This window comes from Acinonyx jubatus, chromosome D2 (genome assembly GCF_027475565.1).
Source record: "Acinonyx jubatus isolate Ajub_Pintada_27869175 chromosome D2, VMU_Ajub_asm_v1.0, whole genome shotgun sequence".
NCBI lineage: Eukaryota > Metazoa > Chordata > Mammalia > Carnivora > Felidae > Acinonyx > Acinonyx jubatus.
Window position 1 is genome coordinate 85,518,903 of NC_069393.1, and position 24,857 is coordinate 85,543,759.

The 24,857-nt window shown below is 62.4% G+C and overlaps 1 protein-coding gene across 1 annotated transcript in view; it reads left to right on the forward strand.

The window, feature by feature from the left end:
* Nucleotides 1-17,712, forward strand: part of ADGRA1 (adhesion G protein-coupled receptor A1) — a 33,123-nt gene extending 15,411 nt beyond the window's left edge. Inside the window, exons 5-7 of the mRNA XM_027063463.2 lie at nt 280-401; nt 14,292-14,390; nt 14,915-17,712. Coding sequence (XP_026919264.1) covers nt 280-401; nt 14,292-14,390; nt 14,915-16,118 — 1,425 coding nt within the window. The 3' untranslated portion in view covers nt 16,119-17,712. The remainder of the gene's footprint in view (nt 1-279; nt 402-14,291; nt 14,391-14,914) is intronic.
* The last annotated feature ends 7,145 nt before the right edge of the window (nt 17,713-24,857 follow it).

Genomic DNA, 24,857 nt, shown 5'->3' on the forward strand with positions numbered 1-24,857 from the left:
GCCCAGGGGCCCCCGGCCCCATGTCTCCTCAGGACACAAATCTAACCAGCTCCAGAGTCCTGGAGGCCCGGGCAACTCCCTGTGAAGGGGCCATCGGCGCTGAGTGAGACCCCCACGTGCCCTCCTGCGGGGCTCATCCCCTGCCACTATCAAGCTGAATCCTGAGGACGCGAAGGGAGCAGGAGGGCTCAGACCCAGGCCTCGGCGGGCACACGGTCTCCGGGACAGCACGCTGGGGGGCGGCCCTCGGAGGCGCTGCTGACCGACCTCTCCCCACAGGTGGGCATCCTGCTGCACTACTCCACGCTGGCCACCATGCTGTGGATCGGGGTGACCGCCAGGAACATCTACAAGCAGGTGACCAAGAAGGCCCCGCCCTGCCCCAGGCAGCCCCTGCTGAGGTACTGAGCACACGCGCCTGGCCACCTGGTCTGTCTTCCGGGGGTCTCGGCACACCGGCTCACAGGGAACGGGGTCCGGGGACAACCCGGTCTGCACAGGTGGCCAGGGCCGGGGCGGGCGCTGGGGGCAGGGTGGGGTGCCCGGGAGGGATGTCGGGGTGCTGGGGTAGAGCTGGAGCCAGATTGGCGGGTCTGGGGGCCAATGTGTCCCCCTGGCGGCTGCGCGCGCCTCTGTGCCAGAGAGCTCCGCGCCCCTGAGGCCACAGCGGAGACGGCCCTGGGTGATGGGTCAGTGCTCCGGCCTCGGCGACAGTTCACTCACGAGCCTCAGTGAGCCAGGGTACCTGCTCATTAGCTGGGAGAGACCCAGGTGGCTCGGTCGCTGACCCCAAGGTGACCCCGTGGCCTGGGCCTTTCAAGGCTGGTGGCAGATGGGTCTGGAGAGGGGCCCCTGCTCCAGCCAGTGGACTGTTACTTGGACAATCTGGGAAGGTTCAGGGTGGACAGGAGGTCCCTGTGAGGGGCAGCGGATGTCCCTGGGAGGTTGTGGCCTGGTCCCAGGGCCATGGACACCCAGCCCCTCGGGCTGAGCTCTGTCTGGGTCCAAATTTGAAGGGCCACCTGGGAATACCTCTGTGCGCCTAAAAACCGTCAGAAGAACGCATTTTGAGGCAGATAAAACAATGCCTCATCGTTTAATAAGCAAGGTGACCTCCCCCAGAGGTTTTCCGACACCGTCTGATTTTCGGAAGCTAGCAGACCCCTGACCACGCAGCTGGTGCTTCTGCTGCGGGCAGGGGCCAGAAGGCAAGACTTCAGGGCCTCGTTTCTCCTGCCGGGGAGGCCTCAGGTCCCCAGGGTTTAAAAATCACTCTCAAAATGAATTTCCTGGCCTATAATTGATTGAAACGCTGCCTGGCTTTTTGAAGAATGAGATGGAGGCCACGGAGCATTCTGGCACTTGTCTCTCTGACAGCCTCAGAACGCGTGTGACTGAGCCAGACTCCCAGGGGCTTCCAGGAGCAACAGGTCTGTGGCTCATGGGCCTGTGCTCCATGGGCCGTGGGCTCCAGGGCCCTGGGGTCTTGTGGCGCTATGGGCTGGGTGGGCCTGTTCTCTGTGGGCTGTGGACTCAGGGAACCTGGGGTCGTGGGGGTCTGTGGGCTCGGGGGGCCTGAGGCTGGAGGCACATGGGTTCCATGGGCCATGAGCTCGAGGGTCTCAGAGCACCCGGGTCTAGAGGGGTCTGGGCTCGGTGGCTATGCACTGAACTGGCCATGTCACAGAGACAGATAACTCTGAGATGCTTACTCCTTTTGTTGTTGCCTAGAAACCGCCAGCACCTCTCCCCCACGTCCCCTTCTTTGGTGCAAAACGCTGGACACTGGGGGGGCGGGGGGACATGGCGATGTGATCCCAACAGCTCCCTAGGGGACTGACCTCTGTCAGGTTCAGACTCAGGAGGGTGGAGACATTGACTCTGGGCTCTGCGGAGGGCCCGCCCTCCCCCGCTGCCTATTCGGGCCACGCCTGGCCTGGGGCTTGTGGTAGGGACCCCAGAAGCTGGGGGCCAAAGTCTTTTCCTCCCAGAGGCCCCTCGACTTGCCACCCATGCTCACCCTGCAGGCCCAACACCAGCCGGGGCCATTCTTACCAGCGATGGCTCTTCCTGCTGGCCCCCAGGAGGCATCCTTTTATCTGGCCCCTGACCCCACGCCCAGCGCTGCAAAGTAGCCTGTGTGTGCCCACGTCAGCACAAATGTAGTTCTGGAGTCTTCTGGGGAGGGAAGGGCCCCCGGGCCACACCATATGCTGAATGCTGAGCAGAGCATCGCATCACGTCCTGCTGACCCTTGGCGAGGCCCGGGCAGCGCGGGCAGCGACCAGAGCCGGTGCTGCGGTCTGCAGACGGGGGCCCCTGTGTCCTCCCTCTGAAGTTTTCCGATGAGAAGTAAAAAGAAAATAGTTGTGGGTTCAAAACCTTCTGTGTGAACTCAGAGCACACAGCTTTTTGAGAAACAAGGGGCCGATTGTCTAATTTCTTATGTTGGCCCCGCGGCCAGTCGGCCACAGAGATGCCACCAAGGGGTCTGCCGCAGGGGAGTCCGTCCGTGGGGCCTGAGAGCCCGCACTGGGGTCTGCCCGCTTGCTCCACAGGCCCCTCTGCTCAGCCTTGGGGAAAACCAAGCCCATTTGGAGATCTCAAGGAAACCACAGCCGCATGAAATTTTACAGGACTCCGGAGTGGAAGACATCTCAGGCCAGATTCTCCTTCCTGCCTGAGCCCTGGGGGTGATCCCCACTCAGCAGAGAGGACAGTCCCCACTGAGGCCCCCGCTCCGGGGGTCAGGCTCACCGCCCTCCCGTTAGGGCCGGTTCCAGGGGCAGAGAGCACAGATGGATCTTGTGTTTCAAGATTGGTCTGGCTGCTCAGGGTCCCCCGCACACGAATATTTGGATCAGTTCCGCACACACGGCCACTGGAGTTTTGATGGAAGCTGCCTGGCATGGAAAGAGCATGGCACGTGAACATTCACGGCATCCACACAGTAACACAGGACATCTGTCCCTTTATTGGGGTCCGCGTGATTTCTGTTGGCAACATTTCTGGCTCTCAGCGCACGCGTCTCAGGCCGCCTGCGGAGGACTTTTCCCGAAGCATTGTCTTCGTGCTGTTGTGAATGGGATTGTCTCCTTAATGTTCTCTTGGGGTTGATTCTAGCTCACGAGTAGAAACACAGCCGGATATCGTGCGGTCTTCCGTCCTGGGGTTTGCTGAATGTGTCCAGGAGCTTTCCTGGGGATCCCGTCACGTCATGTCTGTACGACTGCGACCCGGGCACTCCGGGACTGCTTCCTGCTTCCTGTCCAGTTCTGGTGGCCTTTACTTCTTTCTGGCCTAATTGCTCGGGCCAGAACTGCCACACAATTCTAGTCCTCTCTCTCTCTTAGTCTGTCTGTTAGACCTTTCTGCCGATGAGTCCGGACATGCTGCAGGGTTTTTCACTCATTTTAAGTATCGTCTGATTTTCCGGATTGTTTTTTCTTTTTCTTTTCCTTTTCTTTTTTTGGCCTGTTGGTTGCATAAAAGTGTGCTGTTTAATTTCCATATATGGTTAGGTTTTGGGGTGGGGGGTCCCCTCGACACCTGTGCACTTCAGTGGCAGGCTGAGGGAAGGAAATTCCAGCTCGACCAAGGTGGCTGGCGGCCTCAGGGGGAGGTCCCATCACAGTGACAGGAGCACACAGCCCCTCGTTCCTACCCTCATCCCTGCCCCGGGGCGCAGGTGCGGTGGGGCAGCCTCGAGGGGTAGGTTACACTGCTCGGCCTGCTGGCTGAACCCCCGAGGCCAGGTTGGCCGTGTGGGCTTTCTCCGCGTGGGGTTGGGGGGCACTGTGGGGCTGCGGCCCAGTGGGTACTTCCATCTTTGGGGAGCACCTTGGCTGAGGCCGTGGCCGGCCCCAGGCATCACCCACCAGAGCGCTGGCCCTTCTGGTATGTCCCCACAGGTGTGGCTGTCCACTAAGTGTGAGTCCCATCCCTGTCCCTCAGTGCTGCCTCCGTGCCTCTTGCCAAATGTCACTGCCTGGAACCAAGGGGTAAATCTTCTCACTGGAATATTGTCCCATGGCCTCGGAGGTGCGGCTCGGGGATAGGACAGACTCAGAGCCTCAGCTTGGGGTGCAAGGTCCCAGCCCCAGGGTCTGGCTTTCCCACGCAGGAGGGCAAGACCAGTGCTAGGCAGTGCGTGTTGAGAAGCGATGGCCTTGAGGAGAGGGGATGCGAGGGACAACAGGAGGTGAGAGGGGTCAGCCCCAAGAGGTCAGCTACTCTGTGGGGTCAGGGCTGGGTGTCAGACAGATTCCAGGAGCCCACCTGACGTCTCCATGTGTCCCCCCGGAACTAACCCCACCCCACGTCCCCTGTGTGTCCTCAAGAACTAACCCCCACCTGATGTCCCCCGTGTGTCCCCCAGGAACTAACCCCCACCTAATGTCCCCCGTGTGTCCCCAGGAACCAGCCCCCACCCCATGTCCCCCATGTGTCCCCCGTCCCACCATTCATGTCAGAGAGCTATCACTGCTCCTGATGGTCCTTGTCCCCCGACCCAGATCAGGTGGTCCCCAGTCCCTGACTCTGCCCCAGTCTGTCTCCAGCCCGCCCCCCAGCCCAGTCTATGGACCCGGCTGCTGCGGGCAGACTGCGCTGCATGTGTCCCAGACATGCCCGCCGGCCCCTGCTCATGTCCGAGCACGTGGTAAGAGAAGGCAGACGGGCCCAGAAACACCGAGACAAGAACAATGCTGCGTGTTCTCTGCGCCAGCCTTCTCCACAGAGAACAGGACTCATGAACGGCTCCCAAGTCCACGAGGTCGCACCGCGCTGAGGGCTCCAGGCCAAACCACCGCGGGCCGTTCGTCACTGCCTTGGATCCCTTTAACTGCTACTCAGATGTCTTCTCTTCCCGCGTCTGCGCTTTTCCAGCCGGCCTCACGACCTCACCACCATGGTCGCCAGTACAGACAATTTAAGGACCACAGCCCCCCACTTCCCGCACAGCGGCTCTGCAGGAGCAGCGTCAGCCCTGAGCACGCTGGAGCGTGGCCGGGAGAGCAGTGCACGCCCTGGGCAGCAGTGCTGTGCTGGCCGAAGCCGTGGCGCCCCCAACGGCGCTACTCAGCCCTGTTCAGCAAGGTCTCTCAGGAGACAGACCTTCTCAAGGCTTCCACACCTTCTGTTAGGTCTCCATCCGTGCTGGCTGCCTTGACACAATGCCACCGACTGGAGGCTTATAAACAGCAGAAATGTGTCTCACAGTCTGGAGGCTGGACGCCTGGGGTCAGAGCCCAGCACACTCGGTTCCAGTGGGAGCAGACTTCTTGCTTCACAGGCAGAAGGGGCAGGGGGCTGTCTGGGGTCTGACCTTGTCCATGAGGGCTCCGCTCTCACAGCGCACCCACCTCCCAGGCCATCACCTGGGGGTGGGGCTTTGCTGTGTGGTCCTGGGAACACACACGTTCAGCCCCTCGCAGCTGGCCGGGGGAGGTGTCTCCTAATGAAGCCGGCCTCCCTGCTGTGATTTTCGAGATCCTCGGGGCCAGTTCCCAATTTAGCTGCCTGTGATTATACCCTAATTCTGCAGCCTCTCCTGGCCTTTCTGATACAGTGCACCAAGGTAGGTCACTATTATTTAAAGCCTGCCGGTAGTGTTTCTACCTGAAGAAAGCTGCACTAAAACCCAGGCACTCACGCTCTAGACGCCGCGAGCCCTGTGGTGAAAGGCGCTAGCTGGCCCGTTCACCCAACATGCAGCTGGTGCCGAACTGGACCGCCCGGCCCAGTGGGGGATGGTCCCGGGGCTGCTTCTGCAGGAGCCCCTTCCGCGACGGCAGTGTGTATGCTGAGAGACGGCACAGATCGGCACTTGCTCTCGGCTTTTCCGCCCCTTTGGCGCGGCCGCGGGAGCCCCCAGGAATCCCATGCAGAGCCCAGGTGGGAGGCTGTCCTGCATGGGGGCAGGCGCTTCCAAGGCCATTGGCGAACCGAGCCGGACCCACCCCGGCTGATGCCCGTGGCCTCTGGTGACCCCACGACGCCACACCGGGGGGCAGAGGTCCTGCTTCACAGGCCGAGCTTCAGAAGTCAGGACCGCTTCTCAGGCAGAAGTGGCCACGCGCCCCCGGGGCTGGCACCACCAGGGCGAGTCCCGGCAGGCGGCACTGTGGTGTTTCTACGCGGAATCTTGGAGCGTCCCGGCCTCACGCTACATGTCAGGGCGGATTTCTGGACGGGACCCCAGGCAGAGCCGTGTGCACACACACTGTGCCCTGTGCTCAGCACAGACATCGCTCTGGGTCTCTGCGTGAGCCCCGGGGTCTCGTCAACAGCCCCCTCCAGGCACCAAACCCATGTGGCTGTCGCCGCCACTCGCCCTCGGTTGGCATAAGCCGTGGGTGACTGTGCCGCGCATCTCCAAGCGCACAGTGGCTTTACCAGCAGCACACTCAGACAAGTGTGTAAGTGCTCTGTGGTCTCCTCCGAAACCATTGATCTGGTGGCACGGAGTGCTAACCGGACCCGGAGATGGGCGTGTCTCAGATGGATCCCGGGTCGGGGCGGCGCCTGGGGCCACGTCCCGCAGCCCCCACACCTGCCCACGGCATACGCGTGGTCCTCGAGCTCACTTGGGCTGCGTCTCCTCGTGCCCACGCGTGGCCTGGACGAACTCTCCCGGCACATCGAGGGTGCTCTCCTCCCTGAGTGCCGCAGGGCGGCCCCAGGGCCAGGCAGTCCTGGGGGACGCTCTTCAGGAGAGGAGGTGCCTCTCGTGGGGGTGGTTTAGTCGGGTCCAGAAGGCCCAAGTGGTCAGCCCCCGGAGGGGTCCTGGGCCTCTTTCTGTGACTGAGCGAGGCTGCACCAGCCTGCGGGCCGGGGACCACGCTCCCGTGCCCCTCCCGCCCCCTCGCCTCCCTGGCCTGCGTGAACGTCCCCTCGGGCAGGGTTCACCTGGTGTTCGGCGGCAGGCTATGGGACGCACTCCAGAAGAGAGAGAAGCGTCCAAGGGCTCGGAGTCTGCAGAAGCCGGGCCCCAACTCTGGACTCAGCCGGATGCCTGGGCCCTTTGGGCTCCGTCCCAGCAGGGCCTGTGGGATGTACTCAGCGCTCAGCCTCCTCCATGAAGACTTGTTGCACGTCCAGGGAGGAAACGCAGTAAAAGCCGCCAAGGAAAGGCACTGAGGGGCGTGCAGGGAAGACACCCGGAAGAGAGGCCACGAGGGTGTAACGGCCGCCAAGCCGAGCACCAAAGGGCTCCTCGCATCCGGGGGCGTCTGAGCGGGCTCCCAGGGCCTCGGGCTCCCCGCCTGGGCCACCTCCCCAAGGCTGCAGCCCACCCCCAGCCCATCCATCCCCCAACCCGTTCCCACAGCTGCCTGTCTCCTCCTTCAGAACCCAGGAGGGCCTGGCAGCCAGGACCCCACCGAGAATCCCAAATATTCTCCTGTCCCTGCAACTCACCTGCAGGCTGGAGACTGTCACGCCCAATGGCAGTGCCTCTGGCTGTGCTGGGCGGGTGGGGGGAGAAGCTCTCAAGTACGGTTGGCCAGTGGACAGAACTGTCCAGGAGGGCGAGGTGGGCTCACTGCCCCCGTCTGGCTATTGGGACCCCATCACGTGTCCCCTGCTGGCTCTGAAATCGGGGGCTGGGGGCTGCTGGGAAACTGTCTGCTGTGCCCGGTCTCTCCTGTGGCCCCCGAGACGCCGTCCGGCATCGCTCACGGGTGGAGGCAGGTGCCCGGGTTCTAAGGTCAGGTTTTCCCGCAGCTCCGGAGGCTGCGAGGCTCGCTGGATGCACACACGCACAGAGGGAGTCCTCAAACGGCCCGTTTATAGCATCAAGGCCGGCTCAGCAGGGCTGGTGGCGGGAAAGTTCACGTCTGGCAAAGCATCGCTGACAATAGATGCTGGTGAGTGGCGGGATGTGTGGCACCAGAGACACATCCTCCTGGGCCCTCACAAAGAGGGACACCGCCACGGAGGCCCTGCTCCCCAGCGTCCACGGCTGCCCGTCCTCTGAGAGACAGACAGACACCTGTGGACAGCGACCCTGTGGACCCTGTGGACCCTGTGGACCCCTGGGCCCCCAGCACAGGCACCACCCCGGGGAGCTGGCCGCAGATCAACGCGGCCCCCGTGCCCCCTGCCCCCTGCCCCAGGTGGCTGGGCCCAGGGCCACCACTGACAAGCGCTGCTTTGGTCGCAGAGAGGGAGTGAGCCACGGATGGGATCTCGGAAGGGGTCGGATTGTGCCGCAGCCACACCTGCTGACCTCGGTCGACCCTGACACAGGCTTCCGGATCATTCTCTGGTCTCTACCTCCAGAACTCCCGGGTTTGCCCTTTCATTAAAAGCCCGTGCCCGCTGCCTGGACTTCTGCCGTGTCCCGGGAGCTGGTTCGTTCCCGCTTCAGCTCTGGTTCCCGTCGGCCACAGGCGAGTCAGGTGCCCACGTGGGAGCCACGCTCGCTCTGCCCGGGCCACGGCTCCGGGAGACACCTGCTCCTTTCTGGAGTGTTTGTCTTGTTTTAGTAGAACATTTACACCAAAAAATGCCAAAAACGTGCGTGCGAGCTTACGAAACTTGTCACGTGCCTTCAGGGGAAGAAACGGAAGCTTCCCCTGCCAGACGCCTCCAGGGTTGCGCCCACTTGCAGCCCACACCCCCGTCCTGGCTCTTGACCTGTGTCTCTTTCAATGGCTTCCCCAGCCAAGTGTGAGTCCTCAAACTCCAGTTTTGTCTGCAGGGGCTCTGAGCTGTGTATATACAGGGACTCGCTCGCTTTATGTTGTTTCTACCTGGTTCTTCCACTGCACCGTCCACGTGACGTCCACGTTGCCGTCTCGCCGACTGAGCTGGGCTCGGGCCCAGGGCTCAGCTCAGCCGCCCCTTCCTGCAGCCCGGACGCCCCCGCTGGCCCTGAGATCTCGCCCGCACAGGCTCCCCCACTGCCCGCCTGCCCTCGGCTCACTCTGTCCCCTGCCCCAGCTGTGACCTGCTCCCTGTGGGCACTGGGCTTTCTCTCCGTGCACTGCCTGTTCTAGCCCCTTTCTCATTTTCCGTTGGGCCGTCTGTCTTTTCTCGGTGAATTAGAGGAGTTCCTTGTATGCGCCAGCTCTGTAATTCCCCCTCCCGACCCACGTGGTGCGGTGGTGACATCAGAGCAGAGTGTGGCTGGGAACCTACATGGCAAGGTGGTGACATCAGAGCTGTGTGTGTGGCAGTGGTGACATTGGAGAGGTGTGTGTGGCTGGGGACCGTACTCTCATTCTGCTCCTGATGTGACTTAAAACAGCACACTATTTCATTACCGTCCTGGTGGTCAGAAACCCGGAACCGGTGTTCTGGGCCGCGTCCAGGTGAGGGCAGGTGGCTCCTCTGAGGCTCCAGGGGACACACGTGGTCTTGCCTCTTCTGGAGGCGCCACGCTCGTCGGGGGCCTTCCTCTGACTCACGGCCAGCCATGCAGCGTCCTCCCTCCTGTCTGACCTCGACCTCCCTTTACGAGGACCTCTGTGATGATGTCAGGCCACCCGGGTCACCCGGACCATCCTTGTCCCTGTATCTGTCCCTAACCCTAACCCTAATCTCTTTACCGTGCAGGCGGCACAACCCCGTTCTGAGGGCCAACGTTAGCCCGCGACAGGGACAGACTTCACATACCTGGACGTGCACATCACGTGCCCCACTCCACTGACCCCGCGTGACACTTCACCCTGGGCCGAGTGTCCTTGGTTCGGGCCACCACTGGGCTCCCCGATCTGCCCTTCAGTGGGACACTGTCCCCGTGCTTCTGGGGGAGCCCAGGCCAGTCGGGCAAGGGCCCCCCTCCACCCTCCTCCCCAGGTGCCTGCATCCCTGGGCCCTGTGCGTGTCCAAGGGCCTCTCAGGGTCCAGCGTGGTGCCTCGGGGTGGCAGCTGGGGTCCCACGGAGGGTCAGCTTCACCCTTCTTTCTAAAAACGTCCCCCTAGAGGAAGAGACAGGTCTGGTCCCTGGGAGCCACATGAGCTCCCAGAATCCCAGCTGACCTGCCCTGTGTGGTCCGTGTGGGGACATGGAGCACAGAGACGTGGCTGGTCTTAAACGTGCCAGTGTCTCCTGGGGTCACATCAGGGGACGTCCTACAGTGAATAGGGGTTTCAGTGCCACCAGAGCTGGCCGGTCAGCGACAATGCTGGATGGGATGCCCAAGACTGGGCTTCGTGCCTTATGGGGCAGGTGTGGCTGGAGGGCACTGGTGACCAGGCCCAAAGGGTCCCCGGCCACCGGGCAAGCTGAGGCTAGTACAGGGCAGCCCACCTCGGGGACGGCCAGGGCCCCGAAGGGGTCCCGCATGCCCACACCGCTGGCTGCCCACAGCCGCAGTGAGAACGGCTATCCCGGGTGGGGCACCCGAGGGGCCACCGGCACCCTCTGCCCACACAGCCGGTCCGGCACCAGGAGCCCAGCTTCCCCGGCGGTCCTGTGGGCTGGCGACTTGGGGCTGGAGCCACTCGGGCAGAGGCAGGGAGAGCCCCAGCCGAGGACGAGGCGCCTGCCGGTCTGAGGGGCCCGGCCGGAGGCAGTGGGGGCTGTATCACCCTGCAGGATGTGTGAGCCAGGAGGGCTTGGAGGACGCAGTCCCCCTGAGCCAGGGGCCCCCTGGGAACGGTCTGTGGCCACTGGAGCTGGACAGGAGTCGAGGGGGCCACCCTGGCCTCGGGGGACCAGGGGGGGCTGTCCAAGGCAAGCCACCCACGTGGGTGCAGCTTAGCAATGCGGCCCCTTTGTCCTCCCAGGACACAGAGCGAGCCGCTGGGGGCTGCTACTGCCGCTGGAGCAGGGCGAGCGCCACGCTGCTCCCGTCTCGGCGCTCCCACGTCACCTCACGCACTTCCTCGTGCATTAAAGGGGACCTCCTGGCCGGAACCGCAGGACCTGTGTCTCCGTGGAGGGTGGAGGCACGGCTCGGGGGACGGTGACTTTCTGCAGGTTCCAAGGGGCTCTCCAGCCTGGTCAGCCCCGGGAGCAGAGCTGCCGCAGCCAGGCGTGGCGGGCGGGGTCACATGACGTCACGCGTCCCAGCCGGCCGTGGACGCAGCCCAGGCCGGCGCCTTTCTCCGTGCTATATATAGGCTCTGGACCCCAGGCCAGGTCCCCAAGCACACGCTCACCAGCGGCATTTTCCCCCAGCCATCGAAAGCAGTCGGGGACATTTCCCTCGCAGCTCTGCCGAGCTTGGCTCACTGCCCCGCCTTTTGTGCCGTGCCGGACCTCACGGGGTATCTCCGCCTCCACCCGTGTCGCTCGGGCCCCTGGGCCGGCTGCTTGCAGGCCCGGGAGAGGCACTCGGAGCCCCTGCCTTACGTGCCGCTCGGCAGACCCAGGAGACTCCGTCCGGGCCGAGCTTGCTGAGATTTTTCATGATGAACGTGTACTAAATTCTGTCAGGTGTTGTTACTGCATCTACGAGCCAATCGTATGTCCCTACTGTGCTCCACGACCAACCACGTCGATTTTATGAAGAACACGCTTTGCATTTCTGCGATAAACTTACTTGAGATATTTTATCCTGTGCATAAAGTCCTCGATTCCATTTGCTGATACACTGTTAGAGGGGCTTGTGTCTGTTCAGGGGGACACGGAGGGCAATTCACTCTTTTCTCATGCATCTGTCTGGTTTTCCTACCGGCTTCTGCTGCCCTGTAAACTGAGTCAGGAGGCGACCCTTCTTTATTTTCTGGAAACGCCTGTGGAAGATGGATCGGTGTCATCTCTTCCTTAGACGCGTGACCATACGCACTGCTGACGCTCGAGGGGCCTGGAATCTCCTCTGCTAGACGTTTGTGAATGTTGGAGCCAACCAATTTACCAGATACAGAGTATTCTGATTTCCTAATTCTTGTTTCGATCCGGCTGATTTATATTTTTTTCGAGGAATTTGGCCACTTCATCTACGCTGCTGAGGTAATGGCCACGGCTGTTTACAAATCGCCGTCCCCGCCCCACGGGAGTCTGGTTCTCTGTGGCCCCACTTCCCGTCAGCCCGGCCAGGCGGGCACAGGGTTGTCGATTGTCTGTGGAAATCGACGCTTGGCTTGCTGTGTTTCACCATTGCTTGCTGTCTGCTCTCCTCCATGTCGTCTCCTTCATTCTGGTGACTCAGTTTACCCTGCCCTCTTCCTTTTCTGCCTCGTCGAGTGGAGTCCTGGGTAGTGAATGTCAGGCCTCCCTGTTTTTCCCACAGAAGCATTTGCTACTATGAATGTTCCTCTGAGCCCTGCATCCCAAAAATATGTTGTTCCCTTTCTCGGCGTGTTTAAGATGTTTTCCAGATTCCCTCATGACATCTTTTTAGACCCGTGACTTATTTAGAAGTGTGTGGTTTCACCTCCAGGTGTTTGTGGTTTCCCTAGTTTCCTCACTGCTATTAATTGTTAATAGGACTTCATGGAAGTCAGGCCACATGCTCTGGATGATCACAACCCTCTTAACCTGATCGAGGTTTGTTTCGTGGTGCGCACGTCATCCACCACGGTGAGCAGACCGCGGGTACGGGGCACGAACGAGCGTCGTCAGGCACCGGGTGTGATGGTCCAGGAAGAGCATTTGTGGGGAAGTGATTCATATCATTGTTCAAATCTTCTATTTCTCTACCGGTTTCTCGCCTAGCTGCCCCGGCAACTGCTAAGAGAGGAGAGTTTAAGTCGCCAACCGTGGTTTTAGAGTTGTCTGTCTTTCCCTTTACTTGTGTCCCTTTTGGCCTCCCATATTTTGAATCTTTTCTTGGGCCGCACACGTGTGCGCTCGCAGTGTCTTCCCGTGAGCCACGCTGACATCGCCATAACACGGGCCTCTTCAACTCTTCCCCTTGAAGCCCTTCTTCCCTGGTATCAGGGTGGCTGCCACAGCCTTCCTGGGCCCCCGTCTCCATCAACGTCCAGAGGCTCTGCAACTCCGCACGGAAGGTGCTCCCGCCACGGACAGGGCGGTCTCAGCATGCCGTGGCGCACCTGCCCGGCCCACCTCTGCGTGAGCTGGGGCCTTCCGTCCCGGAACGCTGGGCGGAGTCAGGTCTCCATTCCACCACCTATCTTCTGCTTTTCCTTCTTTTTTTTTCCTTCTCTTCCTCTTTTCCTGTCCTATTTTCTTCTTTCGGATTATTTTTTTAAATGTTTTACATTTCATTTTAATTTATCTATTAACTTTTCCCTATCAATGTTTCGGATTGCCGCGGGGATTGATGTGCACCAGCTCTCCGCACTGTCTTTGGTCTGACAGGTGTACGCGTCCATGTGAAAGGCATACAGAGATCCCGCCCGTGAGGCTGTGCCCCCTGCCATCTCGGTGCGAAAGACACGGCATCTGCTACTCGACATGGATTATCAACTCCCCTAGGCAGTATTAGAATCTTTCTTTAAGCAATCATATATTTTTTTAATCAAGAAGAAGGAAGATCTTTTATATTTGCCCCAACATTTAGCATTTCTGGTGTCCTCCATTCTTTTGAGTTTCCATCTGGTGTAATAGCCCTTTAGCCTGAAGGACGTCACTCAGCATTTCTTGAAGGTCAGCTGGCAACAAATTCACTCAGTTTTATTTTTGTCAGAAAATGTCCGTATTTGTCCTCGTTCTGAAGGACGTGTTCTCTGCATAGAGAACTCTGGGAGGCACAGAGTCCCCAGGTCACCCTGCTCCCACCCACAGTCCTGGGACCTAAGTCATTCCCCTCATCCAGGAGGGTGGCGCCTGCTCCCTGTGGTCACCATGAGCTGGTGCCTTTGTCACCGTGGCCCCTATGGTGCACTCGGTGGCCAGGCGCTCGTGGACCGTGTGCTTGGCCGCTCCTCACGTTCCCAGGAGCCAGCTCACTGCACCGGGCACTAGAAGGCCCTCAGACGGAGCCACTGGCTGAGGCCCCGCTGGCAAAAAGGCCAGGCCAGGCCCAGAATGAGGGTCAACTTCCATCCAGATGGGTCCCTGACCTGAGGGGAGTGGGGGTCACAGGTCAGAACTCCCCCCCAAGGAACTGAGAAGCCAGGCTGCCAAGCAGTGCACAAAGATGTGAGTGGGGGAGGGACAGGGGAAGGGGAAGGGACAGGAGGAGGGGAGATGCTGGGAGGAGAGGAGGAGGAAGGAGGAGGGAGAGGAGGAAGGGGGAGGAGAGAAAGAGGGAGATGAAGGAGGGAGGAGGAGGAGCGAGGCCGGCTCTGGTGGGGGCTCCCCTGTTGGGTGGGTGTTTGTCAAGGACATGGGGTCCCTCTTTTTCGGGAGGAGAGCTAGGACAACAAGGTCGTCCTTGGGGGGCTCAGGCGGTTTCTCAGGCCATGAGCGGGTTTCTCTCCTCTTGTAGGTTCTACCTCATCAGCGGAGGGGTGCCCTTCATCATCTGCGGGGTCACGGCCGCCACGAACATCAGGAACTATGGGACAGAGGATGAGGACGGGCCCTAGTGAGTATCTCCCCGTCAGTGGAGGACGCCCCAGCACCTCCCCCAACCCCCCCCAAGCCTGGAGCACCGCGCTGTGGGGGGTGCCCAGCAGGACCACCGCCTGCCCCCCACATGTCCCCCCCGCCCGTCAGCAGACCCCTCCCGGACACTGAGGGCCACATCTCTGGGGCCAGCTCAGAGCGTGGACGGGTCAGGCGCAGCACCCGGCACTCGGGCCCTTCCGGTCGTGCCCCCAGAAGGTCGGCCCTGCTCCCTTGGGGCTCCGGCACTGGGTCCGAGGCCTTCCGGGGCAGGGAGAGAAGGCGTCACCGAAGAGAGGTGGGCGCGGGCCCCCCACAACCCCGACTGCAGGCGGTCTGGGTGCCAGCAGGGTGGCGGGCATGGCCGAGTCTGCGTCCCTGCCGTGCGAGAGGCCTCACGCGCTGCAGAGAAAGTCTCCCCGTGAGCTCTGGGAGGCAGGGAATGCGGGGCCGCCGGGCACTTGGCCCCAATGCCAGGACTCACTGAGCCCTCTCCTCCCGCAGCTGCTGGATGGCCTGGGAGCCCAGCCTGGGCGCGTTCTACGGGCCGGCGGCCTTCATCGCGCTGGTCACCTGCGTGTACTTCCTGGGCACCTACGTCCAGCTGCGGCGCCACCCAGAGCGCAGGTACGAGCTCAGGCCGCGGGCGGAGGAGCAGCGGCGACTGGCAATGCGCGAGGCCGGCCACAGCCCCGGGGCTCCGCCCGGCACGCCGCCCGCCTGCGACGCCCTGGCCGCCTCGCTGCTGCAGAACGAGCACTCACTCAAGGCCCAGCTGCGGGCCGCCGCCTTCACGCTGTTCCTGTTCACGGCCACCTGGACCTTCGGGGCGCTGGCCGTGTCCCAGGGCCACTTCCTGGACATGATCTTCAGCTGCCTGTACGGCGCCTTCTGCGTGACGCTGGGGCTCTTCGTGCTCATCCACCACTGTGCCAAGAGAGACGACGTGTGGCAGTGCTGGTGGGCCTGCCGCCCCTCCCACGGCATCGCCACGCTCGGCGCCCACCCCACGCTCGACACCAACGGGGACGCGCTGGGACCCGTGGCCTGCCGGCGGGACTCGCCGCGTCCGGGCAAACCGCGGGGCTTTGGCCCCCCCCCCGCCGGCCACTGCAAAATGACCAACCTGCAGGCGGCCCGGGGCCACGTCAGCTGCCTGTCACCGGCCACGCCGTGCTGCGCCAAGATGCACAGTGAGCGGCCGACGGAGGACGCGGCCCACGCCCACGTGCACGAGGAGGACCCCTTTGGGCACGACCCGCACCTGCACGGCTGCCTCCAGGGCAGAACTAAGCCCCCCTACTTCGGCCGCCACCCGGGGGCCGCAACGCAGGAGTGCGCCTACCACGTCCCGTCCAGCCCGGACGGCAGCCCCCTCAGCTCGCGCACGGACAGCGCCCCCAGCTCGCTGGAGGGCCCGGTGGGGGCACACGCGCTGGCCTGCTGCGCCCAGGGCGACCCCTTCCCCCTGGTCAGCCAGCCCGAGGGCAGCGACACGGCGCTCTACGGCTGCCCGCGGAGGCCAGCCAGGGCGGTGGCCCATGGCCCGGCCCACTTCGAGATGCTCCGGAGGACGCAGTCCCTGCCCTTCGGCGGGCCCGGCCAGAACGGGCTGCTCCAGGGAGACATGTGTGAAGTCCTGTCCTTCAGCGCGGACGGCACGGGCAACATCCGGACAGGGCCGTGGAAGAACGAGACCACCGTGTAGCAGCCCCTGGCGGACCAGCAGGGTCCCGCCACGTGAGGCCGGCGGGGCGTCGCCCCCCACCGCCCCCTTCTCTGCGAAGGACCCACGCGGAAGACGCCGTGGGCCACCTTCGCGTCCACCGGCCCTGAGGTCAGACGGGCCGTCCGTGTCTGTCACTGGCTTTCCGACCCCCGTGCCCAGTGTCCGGGCCGGCCTGGGAACAGAGCAGGGGTTCCATCAGGGGAATCACCCTCGGCGCCTGGCGTGTGCCCCATCTGCCCCACCGCCCTGGCCACGGCAGAAGACGTGCCACCCACGTCTTCCAGTGGCCGGTGTGTGTTTCGTCGAGGTTTGTTCCAAGGCGCAGATGGGCCTGCTACTGCCCGGTACGGGGTGCTCTGGACCTGGGCCGTCACCACCAGCCTCTCCGCCAGCCACCATCTGAGGCAGAAGGCCACGTCGGCGCCTCTGCTCAGCACCTGTCCTACCTGCGGCCCCACAGGCCCGAGAGCGTCACGGACACCGGGGCTTGTCACCACAATCCGGGAGTGTGTGGGAACCGGGGCCGGGGGGGTGGGGGGGCGGGCTGCCACTGTTCTCCAGGGCACCGGCTGGGGCCTTCGAGGGGCCCCGCGCCTTCCGAAATGCCCCAGTGTCCTTCAGCAGACTCGACCGTCAAAGCCAGCCACTGTTGGGACCGTACCCCGCCCCAACGAGGGCATTTGGGGCCATAACGTTCCCTGCCCCGAAAAGAAGGGGCTGGCATTTCCATGAGCACCTGGGCACAAGCCCGGACTCAGTTTTGGTGAGCCTTGTGTGCAGTAAGGGGCCCGTCCCCCGGGCAAGGGAACATTCTGAGGAACACGTGTGTGAGATTGTGCACGGCCTTTCTGCGGCACACATACGCGCACGTGTGCACACGCACGTACATGCATACCACACACCGTGCACACAGAGTTCACGTTGCCCAGACATCCGAGCACCGGGTCCCACTGCATAGCCGTCATCACCGTGCCTCCTCCGTGTGCCCTGCTGTCTGGGCAGGGGTGCTTCACCAGGAGCAGGCCCTCCTAACACACGCCGGGAGGCGAGGGGGCGTGTCGGGGGTCCCCAGGGCCAGCAACGCTCAGTATCTGAGCACAAGGAGCCTTGCTTCCCAGGATTCTTGCAAACCTGACAATGTCCTGGACCAGCCACAAACCCCGCGTGTCCTCACAGGTCAACCAGATGGGCAACCAGATGACCGCCGGGCAGTTTCTGTCTCTGTCCAGCCTGCTCGCCTGCTTCCGTAGCCGATAGGAGCCAGAGGCCCGACGCTGTGCTGTGTACACGCTGTAGATGCAGAACCTAACACGAAATACAGTATTTTGCACTGTTTGCCTTTGTGAGGCTGGTTAATAGCACCCGTGTCCGTCTCTCATCCGCGAGGGGGCGGGCCCGCCTCAGTGCGTGGCTCCTGCGTCTGCGCCGGGACCCAGCTGGGGCCGGGGAGCCCAGACAAGCTGTTCTCCCTGGACACCCCGGCCCTCTGGAGGTACCCACCATGGTCCTTTCCGCCCCCAGCAGCCCCAGCAGCTCCGCATTCAAACCAAAGAAATTCAACCCTAAACATTAAACCTCGTGTGTTTCAGTATTGATTCGGCCTCCTGAGTCCACTTGGGACAGTGTTGTGACATATCCCATCCGCATGTAATGTTCTCAGAGCATAAATCCACAGCTCACCGCAGCACAGACACCCCACATGGAACACACTTCCAGAAGGATGCGGGACGGGAGGTCGGAACCAGATCCAACATCTCTGGTCTCGTGGTATGTCACCTCCGTCCTTTGTGCGTGAGTGTGTATATGCATACGTGTGTGGGTTGTGAGAGTCGGGTGCGTGTTGTCTGTGTGTGCATTTGAGCGTGTGTGTGTGCACGTGTACACGTGTGCAGGTTGTGAGAGTCGGGCGTGTGCTGTCTGTGTGTGCATTTGTGCATGTGCATGCGTCCACACGTACACGTGTGTGGGTTGTGAGAGTTGGGTGTGTGTTGTCTGAGCATGCACGCGTGCACTTATGCACGTGCGTGTGTGTGAGACGTGTGCCTGCCCTTCCCAGAGAGCATGTGAGACACACAGCGACGCCACGTGGGGGTGCATCTCACTCCCCCGGGGTAGAGGGACGCCAGGCTCTCCCCATCAGCGAAGCCTCTGGAAGCCGGACACATCTGGACCGCATCCCTGCCGCGGTTCGAGCCGAGGCAGCTGGCCGCCAGGGCCAGGCTGGGCATCTGCCGCTGCTCTCCGGACAGCGTCTGCTGCAGCCTCGGTCGGCTGCCCCTGCGGGACCCTGGGAGGTCCGGTTTGAGGCTCGGCCCTCCTCCGGGCATAGCTGGTGCTCCGGGTCTGGAGAGCACAGGTACAATGGCAGTTAGATGAAGGGCACCCCCCCCCCAGCCCTCTGACTCTCCCAAGAGGCCTGCTGAGCCACCTCTGGACGCCGGTCCCCTGGGGAGCCCCTGCTGGGTCTGTGGGGCAGGGGCTGGGTCAGGGCTCCAGGCTCAGCAGCCCTGCCCCTCACCCCATCGCCCCATGCCCTGTCTGCCTGGCTGGGACTCTACAGGATGGTCAAGGGTAGCCCTGAGCCTCAGGGACCCACCTTGGGACAAGGATCAGCTCGAGGGTGTGAGCTCAGGCACCCAGGAGCAGTTTCTTGGGTGGGGGCTTCCCGAGAGGGGCCAGCTCTGTGCTGGGCTGGGGCGGCCACCTGCCCCCCCGCACTCAGGGCCCCAGGCAGGCATGTAGGGGGCCGCACACAGAGGTGGTGGCTCCAGCCCGGCCGTGTCCGCCCCACGTGCTGCCCGTGCCACGCCTGCCATCCTGCCACTCACCCTTGTGACCCGCAGGGGTTCCGGGGTGGGAGGGGGACAACGCGGGCCACGGCAACCAGACCCGCCCCTTCTGAGGACGGCACCACCTCCCGGGGCAGCTGGGCCCGCCCACCCACACGTGACCCTCTCACCTCCTTACCAGGCTGTGTCGACCACCCAGAGGCTGCGGCAAAAGGTTTCATTACACGACTTATTATCCAACAGGCACTTGGGGTTAAAATTTTGCCCACTGGATCCAAGATCAAAGAACGTTCTGCCGCCCACAGGTCAGGGAGGAAGGACATCCAGGTCTGATGTGCAGGGGTGGGCATGCCCGGACGGTGGGGCAGGGGACAGGACCAGAGTCCCCAAGGACACAGGGCACAGTGTCACAGGCACACGCACACAAGCACATGTGCGCCCACTCGCTTATACACGTGCACACATGCTTACACACGCTTACACATGTGCACATGCACAGGCTGAAGGCTTGATCCCAGCCCATCTTCCCCCAAAAGCTGGTCCCACCGAGACCCCACCTCCCATCCCACGGGGCCAGCGGCCTTCCCTCCGGGGTCACTGGAGAAGGGAGCCCAGTTCCCTGCAGGGGTCCCCCAGGCACAGCCAGGCTCCTGCCCCCCATTCTTGCCCCAGGGGCTGGCCTGGGGCACTACCGCGCCACCTCGGAGCCCTATGGAGGCCGGATGGGGAGTGTGCCAGCCCCTCATGCCACAGAGGGGTGTGGCTAGAGCCAGGAAGAATTTCCCTCCAGAAGCCCGGCTGCTGGAGAGCTGGTGTGAGTCCCGGTGGACCCCACTCAGCCGGGCTGGTCCCGGGACACAGAGCAGAGCAGACAGTCTAAGGGCTGACACCCCACGAGCTCCCACAGGTGGCATAAGCAGGTGGGGCGCGTCCACGTCGCCCCTTCAGGCTGTGCAGAAAGCAGCCGTGTGCTGTGAGGTGGGCAATCAAAAGTAAGGAACAGACCAAAAGTAAGCCCTGGGGTCCCCTGTGTGTGCAGGCACCTGCAGGAGAGTGGTCCGAACGACACCGATGCCTCACAATTTCTACATGGGTCACCCCCAAACCAAACATGTCCCCACGTCAGTGGGCAGAAACGACCTCAGGCCGTTCTAAGATCCCCAGGTCTCGGGAGCAGCTCGGAACGTCGCAGAGCAACAGCCTTCGAGCCTTGGCCAGATTTGAGCCCACGGAGCAGAGTGCACTTCATGTGCCCCGTGCACACCTGGAGCCACCTCCTGGGGCCATCGTGGCTGCAGGGGGATTTGAGCCAGCACCGCAGACAGACAGGATGGTTTTGAACAGAAGTCGTGTGGATTCTGCAAACACAGGAACCACCACCGACACCTAGGTCGGAAGCACGACCTATGGCACCCCACGAGAGGATTCCGCACCCACAGGAGCACGGCGGCTGTGGGGGGCCGCCCCGGCAAGCCTGAGGGAGCGGGAAGGGGCCTGGCTCAGGGTTACTACGGCGGGCGGCAGGGCCGGGTGAGGGTCTCCACACTCAGACAGGAGCTCGTGGGGCTTGAATCTCCCCCGGCACCCAAGTGGGAGCCCTTGCACAGGTGTGGGTCAGACCCCATCACACGGCACCGCCATGGCAGCTGCTCGCGGACGTCACGGACAATGCTGAGGGCCACGCCAGCTTCAGGGGTACACCGTTGGTGTGGGCTGCTAAGAAGGAGTCCGGGACAAGCACTCGTGTGGCCCAGGGGGAGAGGCCAGGCTCTGACATGGGGGGACGGCCAGGGGAGGACTCTGGGCCCCAGTGGGTAGGTCTGAGCCCCGCACCAGGGGTCCGGAGCAGCCGGAGGATGGTCAGTCTCTGTCCCCAAGCAGCTATGTCCTGGGGCTGGAGGGCAACCCCGCGGGGCCGGGGACCGGGCAGTGCTGGGAGCAGAGCAGCACCTCCCCCCGCCCAGGTCGCAGTCTGGCCCCCCCACACCCCACCCACCCCTCCAGCACTGGCTTCTCCATTTGGCCTCAAGCAGGATGATGTGCAGAGGACAGAGCCAAACCCCATGGGGCTGGTGGGACGGAACGCGCTCTCTGCACAGAACACCTGGGCTTCAGAAGCAGGTGCAGAGGCTAAGTGGCCAACTTCAATTTAGTCCAAATCTAACCAGATTGAAAATTACTCTAAGATTGATAAAAAATGAGTTTTAGGATGCCTGAGTGACTCAGATGGTTAAGCGTCTGACTTTGGCTCAGGTGATGATCTCACGGTTCATGGGATCGAACCCCACATCAGGCTCTGTGCTGACAGCAGGGAGCCTGCTTGAGATTCTCTCTCTCTCTCTCTCTCTCTCTCTCTCTCTCTCTCTCTCTCTCTGTTTCTCCCCCTCTCATGCTGTCTCTGTCTCTCAAAATAAGTAAACATTTTTTAAATACTTAAAAAAAACAAGTTTCTGCATAATGAGTAACTTGGTGACCTTGATAATTTACCACAGGAGCCTGAACACACTCGGGGACTCTCTTGTGCTTGGAGGAGCCCTGCTGAGCCCAGAGCCACCCACTTGCTTGTTCCGCACGTCCCTGGACCTGGTGAGCCCGGTGAGGACAGTGCCCCACATCCCACGGTGTCCTCTCGGGGCCCTCACCCTCTGCTCTGGGCTCCTGCTCCTAGTGTGCAGGTGTCCTTCCTGGCTGTCCAGTGGCACATCCCTCCCCACGCTATGTCTCCCTTGAGCCCATCCACTGCTCCCAGAGGACCCCCTGCCCCACTGGGCCAGCGGGACGGCTGTGCCCACTCCCGTGCTGGCCTCCTGATGTATCCACGCGCGTTTTAAATACATACAGCCCAGGGTTTTTCAATTCTACTGCCTGGGAGGGCGAGGGTGGGTGTGGGAGAGGGTGGGGGGCAGGGGCCACACTTGGGCCTTGCTGTGTTACGACCTCAGCCGCTGGCGAGAGAACTGGACCAAAGACGGCACGGGAGGCTCACTGTGGGCCGGAGTGGGGAGGTACCTGGGGCCACCCTGGGAAGATGTGCTGGGCCCCTGGCAGAAGGGGTCATCAGTGAAAGTGAATGAAGAAAAGTTTGTGGCCGTGTTATGTTTCCTGGGCCTCAGATGTGCAGGGGCGCCCTGCTGCTGGACCCTGGTGGGGGCAGGGGGGAGGAAGGGGCACAACAGCCATCCTGCCTCCCGAATGCTGGGGCCCCTGGGCCTTCCAGCCTTTTCCATCTGGTTCCACACGCCGCATTTGCTAATGGGCCATCCACCTTACGCACCTTCGCAGCTGGCTCACAGGTCAGAGCCGTCATTAAGGGGATCAGGAGAGAGGAGGCGGGCAGACCAGAGAAACTGGGACCCTGGGCATTAGCCAGCTCCCTGTGCCTCCTGCCTGGGGGAGCTGGGCCTGAACCACTTAGCTCAGGCTCTGATGAAGGAGGGAAGGGAGGGGAGGGGAAGAGGGGGCCAGCTCAGGCCAGGCTGCAGCTGGGGGCTCTCACGGGAAGAAGCGGGCCCTGGAGTCAGCCCAAAGCTCTCCAGGAAGGAGGAATGAAACATTCCAGACCAAGGGATGAGTCCAGACCTGGGGGTGGGGGAGGGCAGGGTGGGCCTGGTGCGGGGCTGGGTGCTCCGCCCTTCCTCTTCACTCTTCCAGCCTCCCTACTGTGTTCAGACAGGGATTAGGCTCAGGTCCCGCTGCTGGCCAAAGACAGAGCCAGGACCTGTGAGCCGGGGCCTGCCAGAGCCCAAATGCTGCACAGAACCCGGTGGCCCCCTGGCCCCTCCGCCGCTAAAGCATGGCCTGGGGGGGTCCGTCGGGACCACTACGGACCCTGCACACCCCAGGTGCCAGCCCAGGCTGAATGGTGGCCACGGCTAGGCATCTGAGAGCCCCAGGGCCATAAGGTCCAGCTCCCCAGCAGCGAGCTCAGGCCAGGGTCCAGACAGGAGGCAGACCCTCACTGGGCCAGGTACAGAGGCAGGAGCCCCTGGCCGCACTCCACCGCTATCCTGGGGACCAGGGTCCACGTGGGACCCCACAAGCTATGCAACAAGAAGCCTCTGCAGACACACAGCAGGACGGTCTGAGGTCGCAAGGTGTGGGGTCACGAGCCCAGGGTGGCCAGGGTGACCCAAAGGCCCGTCCCGGATGAGGGTCCCTAGCAGGAGATCCCAGTGCCACCAACCCTGGGCCCTGTAGACCCTGCTGGACCTCCCAGGGAGGGCCAAGCCGCTCGTCCTCCCACAGAAGGGTATGTCCCGCACAATGCAAGTGGGCTACACAGTAGGTGCTCAAGAAATGCTTGCGGAGTTGAAGTAAGTGGACACCAAACACGGGGCTGTGGCCAATGGCTGCAAAGAGCACCAGGGGAGCGGAGTCCCCTTGGGGCAAGGTCTTGACCAGGTCCCGGACCAGGGGCTGCCCCGTAGATAGCTGTGGAGCACATGCCCCTCCCTGGCAACAGTGGGGGCTCCTGACAAAGCGAAATCATTGAATGACATTTACATTCAGGGTGGACTGCGGAGGGGCCTTGCGGTGGGGCAAGAGGTGAGGCTCCCCCCCCGGACGGCATGGGCAGACGGGAATCTAGGGAGCAGGGCAGGTCTGACGGAGTTTCTCTCCTTGGCCAAACCTTCCCTGGGCCCATTCGGTTTCAGCAAGAACACCGCCCTCCAAACCTGGTCACCCTGGGCCGCCCTCAGCAGGAATCCTGGGAGGTCGGTGTGGCCAGAGCCCCCAGACCTAAGGTCTCCTCCCGGTGATTTCCCACCGGCAACCTTCCTCGGCCATGACCCCCTGTGTCGGTGGTGCATTTGGAATAGAGCCCAGCCTTCCCCACTCAGTCGTCCTGAATACAGGTGCCCACACTGCCGTGGCCTCTGTCCTGCTCTGCTCTCCCTGCCAGGGTTGGTGACGGATGGCCACTGAAAGGAAGAGTCAGGGGGAGCGGTTTCTGGCTGAAGTGACCGAACAGGGTCCCTGCGAGAGGCTGCCAGGTGATTGCACATCACGGCAAAGGGGGAGGGGCCCGACCCGCAGCCAGCGTTCTGGCCAAACTAGCTGGCAGGATTCTCACTAAGATGCGATGGTTTGGGGGCGCCCGGGGGCGCCGTAAGTTGAGCATTGGACTCCTGATTTTGGCTCAGGTCATGATCCCAGGGTCGTGGGATCACGCCCCAAGTCGGGCTCCTCACTGAGAGTGGAGCCTGCTTGGGATTCTCTCTCTTTCTCTGTCTACCCCTCCCCCACTAGCACTTTCTCTCTCTCTAAAAAAAGATACACATATATATGAAAAATCTAAGTGGATGCACAACAGCCTTTTTGAGCCGCCTCCAAATCTTAAAAAAAGACAGGACAGAGTTGCTGCTGCCCTCCCCCAGCTCAGGTTCCGTGCGGCACCCGGGCGCTGCTGGGGGTGCTGGCCTGGAGCGCCCCCCAGGGCAGCGCCACCTCCCCCCACCCCTGAGCATGACCCACCTGGGTCCAAGGAACAAGGTCAGCAAAAAGTGAGCGAACCAGGTAAGAACAAGAAACCACCTGCAGACACGGCCACACCCAGCTCGTCTCTTAAGCTGCACACAGGCCTCCAGGACCCCCGCACTGGAAACTAGAACAGAGAAGGCAGAAGCTTGAGGAGAGGCCACAGGTCTCCCCCGTCCCTGTCCCATTGCTGGGACCCGAGGCCCAGGAGGCTGAGGGCCCCAGCAGAGTGCGCCACACTCAAGAGTTTACAAAGTGCTGGTGGCTGTCCCTGCCACACCCCATGTCTCACGGCCTGAGCTGGGGCTGCAGCGAGGGAGGCACTGGGGGGAGGTGGCCCACCAAGAGTCTGCGGCCCCTCCAGCCTTCCCTGGGTCCCTGGGACCCTGTCAGCATGCAGGAGACACACTGAAGTCACAGCAGGCGTCAGCCCGACCACACGGACCCACTC